The sequence below is a fragment of the Manacus candei genome, unplaced genomic scaffold (assembly GCF_025592945.1).
Source record: "Manacus candei isolate 608988 ecotype Guabito, Panama unplaced genomic scaffold, ASM2559294v1 h1tg000113l, whole genome shotgun sequence".
Lineage (NCBI taxonomy): Eukaryota > Metazoa > Chordata > Aves > Passeriformes > Pipridae > Manacus > Manacus candei.
Window position 1 is genome coordinate 2,398,631 of NW_026138161.1, and position 18,419 is coordinate 2,417,049.

The following is an 18,419-nucleotide window of genomic DNA, read 5'->3' on the forward strand; positions in this document are numbered from 1 at the left end:
GTTGGCTCAGAAAGAGAAGAGCATGAAATTATGGACATTGGGGCTGAATGTGAGTTGGAGTGGTTTGCCTGGCATTCTGTGACTGAAGTCCATGTGGAAATCAGCTTCTCTCACAGCTTTCACTGTTTCAACCATTACATTTTAATTTCTTGTAATCTTCTGTCTCATTTTAGAGCTTCCAGCTCTTGGAAAGCTGAAGCATGGATGCAACTGACTCTATTCACCTTTGTTACACAATGCCAGGCTTTTAATTTATTTTTTTTTTCCAGACTGATACCCATTTGGGCCATCAGGACAGGTGAGATGTTTGGTGCTCACCTCTGCAGCCTTAGCTCATGAAATACCTGAACTGATCTCCTCCAGCAGACGCTTTGTTAAGGGTAGCACAGTGCTGCATCTGAGTATCCCAAATCTCCTGTCCTAGTAACTGAGGCATCTCAGGGTTATGGCGAGAGACTATACTCTCTAACACTGATGTCTGTCCTACCCCCTGTACTGGGCCAGAGATAGTTCTGTCCCTCCCTTCCAAAATCCCTTCTGGATTTGTCTTCATTTCTCCTAGTTCACCTGTTTGCTGCACTGATTCCCAGGCATTCCCCACCTGCCTAACCAGCTCTGTCTTTAGCTCTCAGTCCCAGTCTTTGCTTCCACAGTTGTTCTCAATGTAGGTAATTCTCAGTCTTAGTTTCTCCCTATCTTTTTGTGACAATCTTCCCCCAACTCCAGTACAGCCGAAGGTTTGTCTCCACTGCCTCCTGCACCTCAGACTCTAACATGGGTACCCCTGAGTACCTGCAACACACCCTTTGCTTTTGCCAGTTCTTTTAGCACAACTTTTACTGGAGCCAAGGTGGGCTGATGGTCTCCTGGGGCTGATGGCAGCCCCGCTCTTTAAAAATCAGTTGATGAGCCATCAGTTCCATACGTCTCCCTTTCCCCTGAGCCTATTTCTATAAGTGCTGCCTGGCTGCCGTGGATGAGATCTGAAGTTGTTCCCAAACCTGCTTCTCTCATCCTCTTAAATATGTAACTTGGCTGCCAAGTCGTGGATATGTACTTGGCAGCCGGCGATAGCAACTGGGAACACAACATACACAATATGATTGTCAAAATAAAGAGAGAGAGATGGCTGTACAGAACAGAGCCAGAGCTGAGTTTTCAGGCTGATTTGAGATTCTTGCTTAGCTATCCATGAACTGATTGTGCTTGCATGGATAAACCTTTAAAGAGCACCTACACGAGAAAAGATGCAGTGTTTGGAAGGCTTTGGAAATGGGGGACGTTAGAGACAGGTTGCTTTGTGGAAATTTTCTTCCCCCACATTGTGTTGTCCAATTGTTCTTCCCATGTGGCCATGAACACCTCAGTGTTGTTTTAAGGAGTATATTCCTGTGTTGGAAACTATTCCAAAAATGAATGATACCATTTTTTAAGAGGTGAAAGCAGAGGAACTGATCCATCTTACTGAACTGATCTGTCTAAAAGTCTTAGGTATTTTCATCCTTTCAGAGGGCACACTGGCCTAGTGAAGCAATATTTTCCTAGGTTGTGGCTGGTTTTCACCTTATAGCTGACCTGGTTTGTTGAGGTGTGGTTCTCTTCCCCGTCCCTTTATATTTATCTGCATCTCCACTGGCCCTTCTCTGGCTCCACCATGAACTGATGTTAAATGCTAACTCAACTGGAAGATTCTCATTTATTTTTTGCTGCTTGACTATTTTGACAGTTTAGGGAGCCGCCTTGCTGTGGGGTCAGAGAAGATACAGAATCAACACAAAGGTAAATGATGGGAAAACTTGATGGAAGCTTCTTCCATCAAAAACTGGCCTTTAGGCTGGATTAGCTGTAACATGAAACCTCACCCTTCATGGGGACTTTACTTTTATTGACAAAAAGTACCTTTGTCAACATAACTTGTATAAATTTGGGTGTGATCTAAGCAGTACCAGTTATCCACCACACTGATCCGCTGTGAATGTCGTGGGAGAGATTCTCTGCTTGCAGAAGCAAATGCTTCACAATATCCCAAAGATTCCAGACCTCAAAATCATGCCCTAAAGTGACCTGCCTTAGCATATGGGAATTATTTCCAGGTGTGGCTTCCAAATACGGAGCTGATGTTTTGCACAGGGACCTTGTGACCTGGTAGATATGCTTTTAAATCTGGTAAAGTCTGAAGCTAAAGTGTGTTTAACATCCAGAGAGCTGTACAGACATCACTGCCCATAACTGAGAGACCAGGACCAGCTGCCCTCACTACTGCCGGTCCTGGGAAATCCAGGAGAACCTCCACAGCTCCCGACCGTCAGAACCACAGTAAACCTAAACAAGTGGCTGTGGAGATGTTATCACATGGAAAACACCTAATTTCGCTGTTTGGACTAAAATGTTACCCAGGGAAGCTGCTTAGTAGTGCTGGGAAGGAGCAGAGGACATTGGCCATGAGTCTCATCCACAGAGGAGTCTGAAGGGGGGTTTGCATGTTGGGACCTGTGATTCCTAGGGAACAGCAGATGGTCACCAGGATACGGCCGTAAACAGTGTCACCTTATCCCCTTCACTGATGGCACCCTCCCAGGCAGCACCATGCCATCTGTGAGTCTCCCTGCCTTTCCCAGCTCCATCCTGTTACTACTGTCCACGTTTGCCTTTGCAGCAGAACCCAAGGGCCACAGGAGGACCCATGGGTGGGCAAGAACTTGTCCCACTGCCCCAGCCAGGGAGCACAGTGATCAGGGACAGTCATTCATCCATTGGTATGAGTGAGAAGCAGCTGAGATGTATTTTGAAGACACAGGAGTGGAATTTTCTCCTTCCTGTGGTGTGCTGGTAGGTCTTGCTATGCTATATCACCACCTCTTCTGTTTTTCTTTCATGGTTCATAATCCCTGCTGTGTAACATAAAGGTACAGCATTTGTGTGGGCCTTTTCATCCAAGAGTTGTAAAACACTATTAGAAAGCTGGAACCAAAGACTAGAACAGACAAGTTGAAATAACCACTTTTTGTCAAAGGATTAGAGCCATGGTTTCCTAACATTCATCCCTGCGGTCTAACCATCACATGGGCTGCAGGCTGCTGACATGGAATTATTCTGCTGTCCCATATCCAGCCTCTACTACCAAATTAGATTGAGTAAGAATTTGTGAGAGCCTTCTGAGAGCTGAATGGTACGTGGCAAAAAGTCACAGGAAGCCTCAAAGTTTCACTAGGTTTAAATTTGTAGGCAGAAGGATTTCAGCAATAAGAGTCCTTTTGCTTTAAAGGTGACCTGCAATTAATAGTTAAGGGTTTGCAAGTCTCTCTTGTTAATTAAGAAAGACTAATAGACCTCATTTGTTTCCAGAGGATATTTTTGTTTGGAATTTTTAAAAAATATAGATGCTGTAAAGTGCTTTTACTAGTAGTTTTTCCAGTGTCCCCTGAAGAGTCTATCTGGTGTTTATTTAAAGTTCTCAGAATATCAGGAATGTACACAATATATTCCATTTTTAAATAAAAGCCTCCTTTCTCCCAGTACTTAGACTCTACAATTACATAAATACCATATAAAAAACACAAAAGCAATGTATTGTTTAATGCATGGCTCCATTTGATTTCTCAGTCTTCATTGATTCACTGTTAATCCAAGAACTGATGTTCCTTAGCAAACTTTCAATTATTTCAATTAATTCATAACCTGAAAGACAAAAAAAGGAGAAATACACATTTTTCTTTCTTACAATGGCAGCCTTCGAGAACTTCTGTTCAGATGACACACACACACAACATCTGGGGGAAGAGTGGACTGAAGAATGATAGAAAGTGGCTCATATGCACAGGATTTGCATTATAAATACTTTATTGGGCTGAGAACTTGAGCATAGATTTATGACATGTACTCTATATGCTGTTTTCTTGCAGATGATAAAACTAATTCAAGGTGAGTGGTACTGGAAAGATGATACTAACACCCTTGAATTTGCAAGGTAAAAGAATGATGTTCAGTTACAAATTATGCAGGATTAGGCCTTGATAAATACAGCAGTTCCAAGTAAAATCAAAGTCTAATATTTTTTTTACCCAAACAATCAACTGCGGGACAAGTTCTTTCGTCATGTTAATGGAGAAAATGAGAAATATGCATTTGCTGCATACTGGGCTCAAGATGGACTACAGGGAAATGATTTAAAGCGTGTGTGAGTCCTGCAGTGTGTCAGAAATGTGCCACACACTGGGGCAGCAGTACTGGACGTGAGGGTGGGGGTCCACAGAGTGATGTTCCCTGTTGCTGGTGTTATGTATGACCCTGTGCAATGGGGAGCACCAGAGGGCTGCAGAACTTTGGGGAAACCACAGGAAAAAGTGCCCTTAACGCTGCTTTGAGTGTCTGTGGCAGTTGTGGATTGGGACATTATCAGGCCTTTTTAACCACTGAGGCAAAAAAACCAAACCCAAACCCCACCCAAACTAGACCCCCCTGTGCTGTTCTCAGGGGCAGGGCACTCAGGTGGAGCGTGGCAGCACTGGGTCACTCACACACTGCCTGATGCTGCCTCCTGCCCTGATGGGCATTTTCCAAGGCTTTGTCACGGTGGAGCCAGGCTGGTCATCTCTCTCTGGTCACACAGCTACTGCAGGAGCCTTTCATGGTCTGTGTCTCAGCAGCTTCAGCCACCTTCTCCACTGGGCTTGGGAATGCTGCCGACTCTGCCCAGTGGCTCTCCAGGGCGGGGCGTGGGCTCCCTGGTGACCTCTGCCTGGTCTGCCCTCAGTGATCCCAAAGAAGAGCTCTGGAATGGAGCAGTTTGCACCTAAAATCTTCCAAAAGCCACTTGAGACACCACTCGAAGGGTTTACGTGGCACAGTGCATATGGGGCAGGAGACAGAGCAGGAGGGCCCCAGGAAACCCCTTTGTTCTTTGCTTCTGTGTTCTTGAAAGCAACGTCTCACGCTGACCTTACCACAACCCAGATGTTTTGTCAGTGTCAGCTAGAGGCCAAAATAGCTGTGCCTTTATGTCCTGGGATGGTGACCTCTTCATATTGCTGCTAGTAATTTAAAATCAGACTACTGTTCATATCTCATATTTCAACTCCAGTCCAGCAACTGAGGAAAACCTTAAGGAAGGAAAAAAATACCGGCTTTCAGGAAATGCGTGTGGAGACATTAAAGAGGTATTTCAACTCGACTAGCCTAGCTCAAAAAGAAACAAGATCATTTGTGTGGGAATATTTTCATCCATTGTCTGAGGATCATGTCTGAACAAAGCTCACGAAGCAGGAAGCCAGCTGTCATTTCAGCAGGGTGGATGAGTGGTCTGAACACAAAAACAGAGTCAGACATGCCTGGTGTTGAATGCTAGCTCAGGCACTAGCCTGGTATGACTTTGGTAAAGTCATCCAGCATCTTTGTTGCTGTTTGCAGTTCGCTCAGAACGAGGTAATAATTCTCATCTACTCCAAAGAGTACTGTGAGGTAATTAATTCATCTGTGTAACGCACTTCAAAGATTAAATTATTATTATTATTAATTTTATAAATTCACAACATGGTGTAGCTGACTTTCATCCATTACTTAAAACCTCTTTGATCTAAATAATGCAGTCGCAATTTATTATATTAGCAACTAAAAGAGCAACTTCAGACGCAACCTTAGAGGTGAAATGTCCTATTTCTCTCAACATCCCCAGCCTGGTTTGCAGTTTTAATAGTTGAAAGTTAGTTCAGGGTAGCTGCCAAACACATTTCACTGCCTGTCCCTTTCAAACTGAGTGCAATGAAAAGAGTATGTACCAGGCAGATAATATATTCAGACTGGAATAAGCACTGTGTCCTTGAATGTTATCTATTGGTCAACCAGTAGCATCTTCCAAGATTAGTGCTGGAAGAAGGCAGGCTGATAAAGAGGGAAAATTGCAAGGGCTGTCCACGTGGGTACAACAGGAATACGTTACGTTGGATGATGTAAAATGTGAGTAATTGCTCGTATTTTGCATCAGCAAAGCATTGCCCCTATAAGTTAGAAAGCTGTTTCTGCTGACACTAGCAATTTTTTTTTTTTAGGAAATACTGGTTTTCTCCTCTGTATGCTTTCAGATTTTTTACTTTTGAAAGAAGCAAATGAGCAAACATTACCATTTGCAGCAGTTATAAGGTATGTCATGCAGAGTTTGTTTTAAGAATTATGTGTGTGTAGCTGGTAGTGGGGGGACCAGGGTGTTTGAGAAGCAGAATAGGAAATATTAGAGGTTTAAAATCTCTCATCTGTGAGGTTCAGTGGGAAACAGTACCAAATGCATGTAGTCCTCAACACGTGCAAAGAAATAATCCTATCACCTGTTTGAAAGCCTTCTGTTCTGTTATCTAAAGGAAGACAAGAATTTGGGCCTAAATATCCAAAGTTGTTTTCCATTTTACTTTCACTTAAATTCCATGTTAGCTAGGACATCCACAGTGCTGCATGCACCAGGAGTGCTAATGTGACTGTGCTGCTGCTGTCCCCATCAGAGCTAATATTTTATATAGTGCAGCCCTTGAGCAGAGACTTTGTTCTTTGGTCTGATGGTGTCTGTGTCTGCAAATCTGCAAACTTCACAGTGACCATTCTACCTTCTCCTTAGGAATGAGAAAGTGGATGAGTCCTTCATGGCCCTGCTCTTCTACCTATCTCTTCACCAGGAAATAATTGCCCTGGAATAAAAATGCAGATCCTTGATGTTGTGAGTACAAGATTTTAGGGGCATAAGCACACAAAGCCTGTTCCTGGAGCACACAAAGCTTGCAAATCTGGAGTCACAGGGCAGTCATTCGGGACTCTCTGTCAGGGCAGTGAGATTCTGCATATGAGCAGGGACTATTTGCTGTATTGACCCAATATATATATGGAATACTACGGATAAAGACTCCTTGGTCTCACCATTTATGTCTCCCATCCCCTTGTCCTGGGTGCTCTTCAGGACACAGGCTTCTCTGACTATGGAGAGGCAGATTTTCTGGCAGGGTTGGAACCTCTCTTTGCCCCAGCCTTTCCCAGAGTGGTATGTGCTGTTGTTCACATCCCATGGCATCCCCACAGTCTCCCTTTCAAGATGGTGACTGGGTCCAGTCCTGCTGCAATGGGGTCACCAAATAACTTGGCTCTTCAGGGTGATGCTGCAATTTGAATAAATCATTACTTCTTCCACCAGTGTTAGATCTGTGCGAGTGCCCTGAACCGAATTACCATCCCTTAATGCTGTTTCCGAGGAATAACATTAGCATTCAGTCATTTCTGCCTGCAAACAGTCACAGCTGAGTCTGCTGGGTGTTGATCTGTGCTGTGGGTGACATTGCTGTAAGACTTCATTTCTAAATACTTTGCAAAGCAGGTTCGGATGACTCTTAGGTGCTAGAAACATGTTACAACATGAGGAATATGTGCTAGGAAAGCAGTTCCCAAGTAAGGGTGTGTGACCACACTTGCTGCCTTGCAGAGTGGAAGTGGTGATGCCAGGGGAATAGCTGAGGAGCTGCTGTGTTGGAAGGTTATACACTTTGGGAAAAAGCACTGAGAGTTACACACCTGTAAGAAACTTCAGTGATTTTCTGGAGTCTGTAATAATCTCTGTGAACTGATTGACCATTTTCTTAAAACACTTAATGATTACTTATTTCACAGTTCATGAAGCCTTGATATAAAGAGGGGCAGATTTATCTGGATTGCAGAAAAAAGCGTTGGAGGATTGGTGGCCTTAAGGAAATGATTTGTTCTACATCCACAGATTGACAGGTGTTTCATTGCGCAAGGAATAATTCATAAATAAAGAAAATCATCAGCACAGTTCAATACACAAAGGTCACAGACACAGTGAGGTGCTCTGGGCTGCAGTTTACAAAACAATCCCTTTGCTCTTGCCTGGTAAAGGGCAAGAAGGCCACTCCATGGGTCATGGCACCTCATTAGAGCTCATATTGTTGACTGGTGTGGCAAATGCAGGAATGGACTTGAAACAAAGGGGAATTGGGACCTATTGCAATACAGGGTTGTGTTTCCTGGATAAAGGGACCTCTGGTTGGTAGGGATTAGCTATAAGCTACTGGATGAACCCTGCCAGGAGAGACTTTTCAGTGCGTTGTGCCATGCAGTGCTCCCAAAGTGAGTCCTGGCTTTTGGTGGGAAACATGTACTGACTCTCCATTTCTACAATACTGCTTTATTTAAATTCATTACCTCCCCTGAAAGAAAGTGGCTGGCTTGTCAGGATTATCTGAATGGAGTGCTAACATCAGAGAAGCCTTGAGAAGAGGCACCTACTATGTAGAAGCAGGAGTTCAGCATATTGATATGCTGAAGTATAAATACAAGTAAGAAAAATAAAATTACAAAGGCAGTTTTCGGTCCTATTTGATGTTGAAGTTAAACCTTAATTGTTTTAACATCTCAGCTCACTTGGAGAAGCAGGGAGATAGTAGTCATGGTGTGAAGAGCTTTCTGATACTGCAATCTTCTTTCCCTATTCAAGACCTCCCATTTCTTATCATCCACGTGGTCTAATTACAAACTTATATGTGCTGTATTTCAAATCAAATGTAGCAAGGACTGTCTTTCCCCTCTTGTGGAGTAAAGTTCTGGAATGGTCTTCCACTAGGAGGAGCAGGGACAGGCAAGAAGACTCTGTTTCTGAAGGTGGAGTTCTGAGATCTTGTGTAAGGCATTTTATAACTACAGAGTAGAATCATAATGACATAAAATCACACTTGTGATAAGAATCCTTGGGTTTGTGATATGCTGATGTATCTGAGCGAATGTGAAAGAAGATTGCATAGTCATTTGATCTCCTGTATCCATCCCACATAAATCCCATGCTCAGGGCTGTCACTCAGGATGAAAACTCCTCCCCCTTCCTCCAAGATGTATTGAGTTTCAGAGGCTCTTTGGCTTTCCTGTGTAGTACTGGCAATGTGCCACAAGGGGAGACAGACAGGAGGCAAGACATGCCAGTGCCACTTCATGTTTCTCGTTAGTGGTGCCTGTAATTTGCTCCCAGTTAAGCCGACAGACAGATTACTTGGAGACAGGGCTTGCTGACCCACCTAGTCCTTTATCAGCCTCCTGTTCTCATGTGACAGACAAATCCAACGCTCTGCAGTCCCCCAGCTGCTCTTCCTGTGGACCCAGTGTGATAACCTAATAACACAGAAAACAGCACTGGTTATTCCTGCTGCTCCTTGGTGTGTTTGGGGATTGCTGCCATTCGGGCTGCCTAACTCACCTGTTGAGTCTAATTTTGTCTACAAGGAGCCAGACCTGATGGTCTCAATGGCTCCTCAGCCATCCTGAACCTAGACCACATAGAAATATCAGTGTCCACAGTGCCTCAAGGGACTTCAGAATCCATTGCTTTTGTGCATTAAATTGTCTTTGGAGAATAAAGTATTGGAAGAGGTTCCTATCAGAGAAAGCCAGGATGAATCTGGACATCTTTTGCCTCTTTTGAATTTGTCTTTTGTTGATGCCATGCTGATTCTTTGTAAATCCAAGCCTGAGGCTTTCATGATTTTTTCTAGGTTTGGGAAGATCTTGTAAACCAACTTCAAAAACAACCAGCCAGCTTTCCAAAGCAGCGAGCATGAGGCATTCCCCTGCTGGAGACAGCCTGGGAGGATTCACCTCTGAAATATGTGACTCTAAGAACAAAAACTCACCAGTGGTGGATGAGACATGAATGGAACAAGGCCTATTATTTCTGTCCTGCATTTTCTTTCTCCTTTAGTTTCTGTTTTTGCTTCCAACCCTTTCATGTCATTTGGGGGAAATCTACTGAATTTTATTAGCGATTATCCTTGAGAAGCCCAGGGTAGTTGTCCTAATTTATTAAAAGGGGCTTGTGTAGGAAGCTTTAGAGCTGGAGCCCATCAGGGATAGGGCAGATAAAACCAACTCTCCCAAGTGTGAGAGGAGGCTGGTAGCTTTTAGGCCAGCAGCACTCCCAGGCACCGGCAGACAGTCGGGTGGATTACAGGGGAAGCAGAGGAAATGGAAAGCTCTTTGGTTTGGAATTTCCTTAGTGTTTGATCTGAATTGGTTTAAAATACAGGCTTGCGGTGTCAGCCGTTCCTGTTTGGGGGCGGTCCCAAAAGCGCTTCGTGTGCCTGTTTGAAGAGCAGTAAGTGGTGTCTCTGGGTGAGCCAGACCCACAGCTCCAGGCTGCCCGGTGACAAAGCCTGGGGATCCCAACCTCCAGGGCTTTCATGCTGGCTTCAGGAAGAGCTCATAAGCTGTGCAGGATCAAAGACGGTAACCTGGCGGGCTGTGGGCATGGAGCTTATACGTTGTGAGAGGCAAGAAAGACTGTCTGGGTCCAAGCCCCAGGCCTCATGGCCCCACCAGCACTGCCCAGCTGCTCTGGAAGCATCTGATCCCAGCCATTCTACAGAGGGGTGCCCTGGTTGTGGTGTTGTGCAGCACGTTGGTTTAGGTGCCTGAAATTCACACTTCCTTCACTCTTTCTGCATCCCTTCTGTCCAGAGCCCCTTCCCTGAAAACATCTTTGCTTTTTTTTTTGTTTTAAAAAGGACTATGATATTTTTGGAGAAGATGTGCTGGTGAAGTTAGGTGTATCCAGGATCTACCTTGCCAAGGTGTACTGTAACCTTATCCTCGGATGAGGCATGGCACAGCAGAACCACAGGCCCAGTGAAAAAGAAGCCAGTCCCTTCTGGGCACTCTGGCTGTGTCAAGGGCCTCAGTAGCCCAGGGTCAAGGTCTCTGTTGCATGACACAAGTGAATGCCCAGGGTAATAAATGTCTTGTGAGCCAAGGAGTCACAGAGGGCTATGGGACCATGAGACAGAGAGGCGTCCTGATCTTCCTGCAGATCTATCTCATCTCATAACCAACTCCAAAAGCGTTTCTGGTGAGCTGCTGCCAACTGATTTGGCCACAACGAGCTGCAGCAGAGCTCTGGATACCAGACTGGAAAGCTCTAGCCCTGGTATGTGGCAGTGTTGCTGAATATACAGAGCAGAAAACTTTAATGGGCTCAACATGAAAGTCAGCAGGGCAAAAACCAATGCCAGCCCTGGATCTTACCCCTGCCACTTCCACTTAACTAAATCTTGAAAACAAATCATTAGGTGCCTGCTGGTTTCCACTGAACCCTGCATAAACTTCCTCTTATGCCAAGTTTGAGATAGTATAAAGACTAGTCTAGCAAGTGAGGGAGCCCATGTACCTGAAGGACAGCAAGTGCAGGGAGTAGAGGTAAGAATAGGTTGTGCTTGGGCATTGGAAGTGTAGGACTCCCACCTCTGAGTGGGGGAGATGGTGCATGGCTATTTCAGAGTGTTGGAGACCAACCACTCTTTAGATGTGATGGTCCCAGCCATGAACTGAAATGGGAGACAAACTTGTAGTGAGATTTCAAAAAGAACCTGAAGAAGGCAGGACAGGATGGGAAGGCAGAGAAACTAAGGGAATGATGAGGACAAGAAAAGGGGATTTTTAACTGGTGGTGAAGGTGGTGTGGTTTAACCCCAGCCAGCAACTTAGCACCACGAAAAAATGGTTAATGGAAGGAGAATGTAATGACAGAGAGATCATACACCATGCTAGAGTCAGGCACTCTTTCCTCAGCCATGCATGTTCCTCAGCCATGCATGTTCCCACACAATGTTTCACTTCCTGGGCAGCAAAAAGGAGCTGGCAATCCCCATGCAGCACTCCACTCCCTTGGGATCTTCTCAAAGCAGTTTCAGGAAAACTTTTTCAGTCAGTTAGTGTGAAACTGCTGCCAGTCCCCCAGTGGAGTCATAAACATGCACCTGCCTTCCTACAACACAGCTTCAGGCAGTCTTGCTTCTGGCTGGGGTGGGGAAACCTGAGTTTCCTTCTAATCACAAGGAGAAGGTAACCCATGAAATGATGGAGTCAAAGGGGGGCTGAAATTGCTGTCCCAACAGGGCTTCCATTTTAGTGTGTCCCATCCCACAAGGTGTTGGACACTGAGAATTAAGAATGTTCCCTTTACATCCTGGCACGTCAGAACTTCACTGGGTGCTCTGGGAGCAGTTTTCCCTGGCAAATTCCTGCTCCCAAATCCTGCTGAGCAGAGGCAGCCTTCTTGCTGGTTGGACAGGGAGGGTCATGACAGCATTTCATTACTTGTTGGGTGACTCTAATGTTTGCACTTTTAAGAATCAGTTGGAGGAACTTACTGCAGTAACTTGGATCCAAGAACTGGATGCAGCTGGATAAAACAGACTGTGGTATCCCCAGCCATTTAGCTCTGCTGCCTCCTCAGTCACTCGTATTGTCTGGCAGATGGGAATGATTGAGGCACGAAAGAGATCTAGTGGCAAAAAACCACCAGCGTTGAAGTGAGAGAAACTGTGTTCTTTAATATTTCCATCACAGTGGGGGTTGGAGGCTGGCAGTGGGCTGGGATGTTGGTGTCCAGGCTGTGAAAACACAAAGGCTGGAAAAGAACTGTGTCTTAAAGCTTTCATGAGGTAAGAAAGGTGCTGTGTGAGGAGAGACCTCGGTGAGTTACTCATAGCAGGGTGGCTGACTACAGCTGCCTTCGGAATCAGGCTAATGCTGAGCAAGTTATAATATAGGGCACTTCCCATACCATGCTGCAATTATATGAACATAATCTTTTCCAGGATGACTCATTTCAGCCTCAAATGTTATCTGGATCCTCCCAAACCATTATATGAACTGCCAAATACGAGAGCTAAGGGACAGAACTGATTAACACTCTTAATTATAAAAGATGGTTAGGAATTTTTTGAGCACACATGGGTTTGGGTGAAATGGAAACTGTGGGGAAGGTTGCTTTTGCTAAGTTACTTTTTAAAATGAGAAATGTGTAGAGTAAAAAGCTGAGGAACTCTTGATGATGTATCACCCCCAGTTTTACTATATTTCCTTATAACCCAATTATGGGTTCATAGTGGTGTTGAAGCTTTTGTTTTTCTCTCCAATTCACCATAGAAACCAATGAAATCTTATGCTATGTTGGTAAAGTGCTTTCTCTGCCAGATCTGCCAAATGTCCATGTGTTCATATGAAATTATTGATTTTTCATGAAAGGGGTTTCTCTAAAATTTTAAAAAGAGAGGCTTAGGTGAAGAGCATCTTCATCTTAACCATTTACATGCTTTATAAAATGCAGCATTAATCCTATCTTGATACTATCCCAGTCTGGAATTTGAGAGAGTTCCTCTAGACCTGTTATTTGTATATGTTAGCATTAGTCCCTTCGTGCCTCCAATGCTACGGAAGGAATAGGTGTGTCTGGCTTTCTCCTTTTAAGTTGATGGGGATTGTGCAACCTTTTTGTAGTGCCAGTTTCCTTATGGGCATTTGTCATAATGGGAAAAATACAGAGTGTTCCCAAAGCTGCATCCACCAATGGGGCAAACACTGCCCTTACTGATCCTTGGATCTGGCTTGATCCATGGGGAGAGTCCCAGCTGTGGTGGCAGGGGCTGCTGAATGGCACAGGAAGCATTTCTCCCCCACGTGCCCCTGTGCACAACAATAGTTCTTGCAGACCTCTGAAGCCATTATCACCTTGCACCCAAACCCCACACTTACTGCCCTGGTTGCTTTTGGCTGTGCTGTTCTCCTGTTTAGTGCATGAACTCATCCCATCCCCTTCACAGCTCAGAGAAATCAGTATTGCTGTATCAATACTGTAACCAGCATTACTGTATTACTAGAAGGCATGATGCTTTTTGCTCACTCTTTCAAATTTCTTACAAGTCCCATCCTGAAGCTTGTTGCTTCAGGATGTTTTCCTGACCCTTTCTGTATTTTCCCAATTAGCAACTGTGCCCTAGACATGGGAGGTGCCTCCTAGTTCAGTACTTATTTTAGGAAACTTAACTTCAATCAGGACTTTTGGCTTAGTACCTCACCTCAGGGCAGAAAGCACTGGGAGAAAGAAGAGTGAAGACCCTTGGCCTTATTTGACTCTAATTATTAGTGTTAATTTTTTGTTCCTGGCTTTTACATATATTTTTCTGCTAGAGTCTTAGTTCCAAGACACTGCACGAGCTGTATATTGTTAAAGATGAAGCTGGGTTTCACATTTAGGTTTAAGGTTTCTCCAATCTGATAGTCTGAACACAGAATGCTGTGATTTACCAGAATCCTCAAAGAACCCAAATAATCAGAGGTGTTCTGGGAGTTCTCTTTGGCAAAGGGCCATGCTGTGTGTGCAGAGTCAAGCTTCTTTACCCTTGCACAACATGTGAAGTGTCAGCAGGATTATGGCTGGTGGGAGCCAGGTAGGGAGATATGTGGTCTTCTTGATCAAACAAATCAGTAAATGAAAGTCTAAAGATAGTAAATAAAGCTATAGGGCTGAAAGGTATTATCTGCTCTGCATTGGTGTTTCTGGGGTGGTGGCAGCTGGGGATGCCCTCAGTGTGTGGAACACTTGATATTATCAGGAAGATAAGGGACATGTCAGGAGTTGTGAGTTGATGTGGAGAGAGGCTTTCCTGTATGTCTGGCAGGACTGAGCCAGATTGGTGGGGATCTGTAGGCTAGCAGGGAAAATGTGCTTGCATTTCCGTGAGAGTGAGTTGTGCCATCTCCAGGAGAACTGAGTGGCTGCTGGAATGTTTGCAGCACCCTCTGCTTAATGGCTGCTTCCATGACAGACCGTCATTGGGCTTTGTGTGACAACCCCGGGCTCAAGTGGGGGGTGAGAGCATCTCTCAAGCTTCCACTGGGCAAATTGCTTCTTCTTTAACAAAGGCCCTTTGTCGTTCTTGGTCATGTTTTACATCTTTTCTTGGAGATACATCAGGCACCTCCTGCGTGGTTTTCAAGTTTATTGTCTCAGCCTTGGCCTGGCTTTGTGCCCCCAGTAATTCTGCTTGTTGCTCTTCCAGTGATGTCAGGAAGAGTTTTTTGTTGACTTCAGTGGGAACTGGGTTAGATCAGCACTGACCACTTTTGAGAGGCCCATGCAGAGCGCTCAGTCTAGATAGCATAGCAGGGGAGCCTCGCTCGCTCATCACATCCAGCTTTGTTCTCTGTCAGATTCAATTAACTGAACCACACAATATTTTGCATTTTCTCCTTCTGAGGCAAAGCAGAGGTCTTGTCTTTCTCTTGGACAGTAGGTCTCTGCATGCTGGTAATGAGGATCTACCAGCAACAACTTTATTGCCCTGGTGAAATGCCAGCTTGGCATAGCCTCATGAATCATACTCAATGCTCTGTTCAGAGAACTGAAAGGACGACTGCTGCTGTTAATTTTGTGCTCTTGTTCACTGCCTTAGGAGAAAAACATCATTGCAGAAAGATTGGAACTTCTTTGAGGAGAGAAAGACACAAAGATAAATGGATAGTGTGACTGAGTGTCAGCCCAGAGTGTGTCCCTGCCTTGCACATCCAAATGCTTCTTTCCTTTTTGGTTCCCCCTGTAGTTTACCTGTAGGGCAGAGCACCTAGGATAAAATTTAACCTCCAGGGCCTAGGTGTACCTATAAAATCCCATCTCTTTGCCCTTCAGCCCAAACCTTTTCCCCTTGAAGCCCCAAGCTGGGGAGTTTCAGTCCCTTGGTGGCTCTTGGACCACAGGCAGTTCCCACCACAGCCTGAGGTCCCTCTGAGCCGTCTGCTCTGTATATTTCTTCTCATCATGGCCTCATAGTTTCATCTCTGTAGGTAAGAAAATGTACAGTCTTTCATTTCCATTGCTCTTGGTGACATTTCTAGATGCCAGTAACCTCCTGGCCTGCCACATACTGCCCTGTCAGCTATTTATGAGACTCGCTGTGCAGCAGGGCTTCAGTAGATTAATGCAGAACATCTGGGCCCAGAATATACTTTGTACTTCATAAACTGGGAAGCTTTTCCTTGAAAAAGGGGAACTGTGGATTCAATCCCAAGGAGACCCAGCAGACCCAGCAATGCCATCTTTTCAAGAACAGACTTGGTAGAGGTTGGATTTATTGGGAGTTGATTCAGGTTATGCCAGGGATAACAAATGTTAAATAGGAGTGAAAAACTAGGTTTTGTTTTTTTAATCTGCGAGCAGACATGTGGAGGTGAGATGCAATGAGTTTGTATTTGGTAGTGATATTTTCTGTGATAATAACACTGTAATTCAGGGTGGGGATCACCTTGTCCACCTGCAGGTGCCCAAACACTATCTGTCCAGTCAGACCATGCCCTTCAGCTTCCTCAACAGCCACTGTGGAGTAAAGAAGCTCAGTCAGAGGGTGAATTATTGCCTATTGAAATAGATGTGTGTGATAGGAACCCCACAAAGTGACTCACCCCATCAGTCTCTTTCCCTTGATTATTGAGGGAAACTGGGTGGTGGTCCCAGCTTACACCAGCCAAGACTAAGCCAAACTCGTCAGAGCAAGATAAAATCCACCTGAGCTCACTCTGTTTCTAGCCTCATCTGTCTGCATACCCTTAAAAAACTAGTCCTTTCAAGTCTTCACTGCTGCATGCATGGTAAAGTTTGATGCCAAATAGTTACTGGCATTTTAGTGGAGTCATGTCATCCTGCACTCTGAGACTGAGGAGAGATATTGTAGTCTTCAACATCCTCATGAGGGGAAGTGGAGGGGCAGACACTGATCTCTTCACTCTGATGACAGTGATAGGACCCAAGGAAACGGCATGAACCTGTGTAAAAGGAGGTTTATGTTGGATACCAGGAAAAGGTTCTTCACCCAGAGGGTGGTTGGGCACTGAACAGGCTCCCCAGGGAAGTGGTCACAGCACCAAGCCAGACAGAGTTCATGAAGTGTTTGGACAATGCTCTCAGGCACATGGTGTGGTTCTTGGGGGTGGTCCTGTGCAGGGCCAGGGGTCGGACTCGATGATCCTTGTGGGTCCCTTCAATTCAGCATATTGTGATTCTATGATTCCATGCAGTGGGACTCTGGGCCTTTTTCTCAGTGAAAAAGGGATCTGCATTTTCAGTTTAAGGCTTCTACATCTTCAGCAGCTATGTGGCTTGGCTTGTGTTCAGATGGAAGCGCTTCCAAGTGATTTGGGAAGAAATCAGCAGGCTCCTTTGCTCTGACATGTTTGATCCTGCTCTAAGAGACAGGAACAATGATGACTTGCAGAAAGCAGGAGACCAGACTGAGTGCGATTGCCTGAGGCACACATCTGACACCCTGGTGAGTCCTTGGGGAACCCAACATGTCCAAATACTCTGAGGCAACACCTGCATTTGTTTTCTTTGAAGGAAAGTCCATGCCAAGCATCCTTTTATAAACAGCATGGTTCACCATTGCTCGCCAGTGCTCAGCACCCCACTCCTCTGCCCAAAGGACAGTGCTCCAGACCTCTCCCAGAAATACTGCTGTCAGGGCAAAGCAGCTACTGTCCATCATAGTGCTTTGTTAAAAATCTTAAGTTTTCTGAGGAAAGGAAATAGGCATTAACATAAATTTGAGCAGAAATTAATCAAAACTTCTCAAAATCAAAATGGGATTTATTTCCCTGCTCATGAATCATTCCAGCTTCTTATTCTTGACTTTTAGTTTTTAATAGTGTTCTGATCAGACACTGCCGATATATTGTATTCCAAAATAAGTAATTTTGTTACTACATTGTACTTTAAAAATGTAATTTTTGTTGTAATAGAAATAGAACATTTTCTTTTGATTCACAATAAATAAACCCAAAATCTTTCAAGCCTGGGTATGCCATACAAGAGGAATTCCATCTCCCATCCAGTCATGAATAACAGCAATATCACTGCAGTACTTTTAAATGTAATAACTCATGTAAACATCACCACTGTAAATCAGTTTTGCTCTGTTGAAGTGTATGGGAAGCTTCCTTTAAGACTTACCCTCGTAACTTTTCTTTTGCCTGGAAATGAGAATTTAAGAATTGCCTTCATTTGTCTGGATCTTCAGAGTTCTGGCAATCCTGTGAATGCTACAGCACTGCACATGCAAAATCTTTGGACATATCTGCAACACACAACCAATGAGTCTGGTATTAATCGAGAGCGTGAAATTTGCTACAAACGCACATGTAATTATTTTCTGCACGCTTTGGAATCATCAGGTGGATCCCAAGCATCTTGTCTTTATACATTATGCACAGAGTCATGTAATTCACATGCAAAAGGGCCAAACTCCACAGGGAGCTTCACTGGGATGTCTGCAATCCATGCTGTGTGCGTGCCCACTCCAGGCAGGAACACGACGTAGTGTGCAAGGTGCCGAGGCTTCAAGCACGGCTGTTTGGTTTTCCCTGGGGGGGAACTGTTCTCTGCCAAAGGGGGCAAGGTTCCTTGCTGGTTTGCCTAAGAAACATCACAGATCTGTACCCCTCTCTCCTGGTTTTTTTTGCTTTATTGTGTCAAGCAGCTTAACATGATGTTTTCTAACAGGGTAGGCATCAGTGGAGCAAGTGTAAACCCTGGATGAGCATGCCTGACGGGATGATGGAGG

At 44.7% G+C, this 18,419-nt stretch overlaps 1 protein-coding gene across 1 annotated transcript; it reads left to right on the forward strand.

The window, feature by feature from the left end:
- Positions 1 to 2,475: 2,475 nt before the first annotated feature.
- On the forward strand, positions 2,476 to 17,396 carry PPP1R36 (protein phosphatase 1 regulatory subunit 36). The gene is given in 13 exon segments (XM_051769846.1): positions 2,476 to 2,829; positions 3,903 to 3,967; positions 4,027 to 4,032; positions 5,081 to 5,111; positions 5,113 to 5,156; positions 5,861 to 5,952; positions 6,078 to 6,135; positions 6,602 to 6,700; positions 8,609 to 8,666; positions 10,536 to 10,656; positions 14,524 to 14,533; positions 15,267 to 15,301; positions 16,930 to 17,396. Coding segments are annotated over 13 exon segments (1,137 nt in total). The 5' UTR covers positions 2,476 to 2,778.
- The last annotated feature ends 1,023 nt before the right edge of the window (positions 17,397 to 18,419 follow it).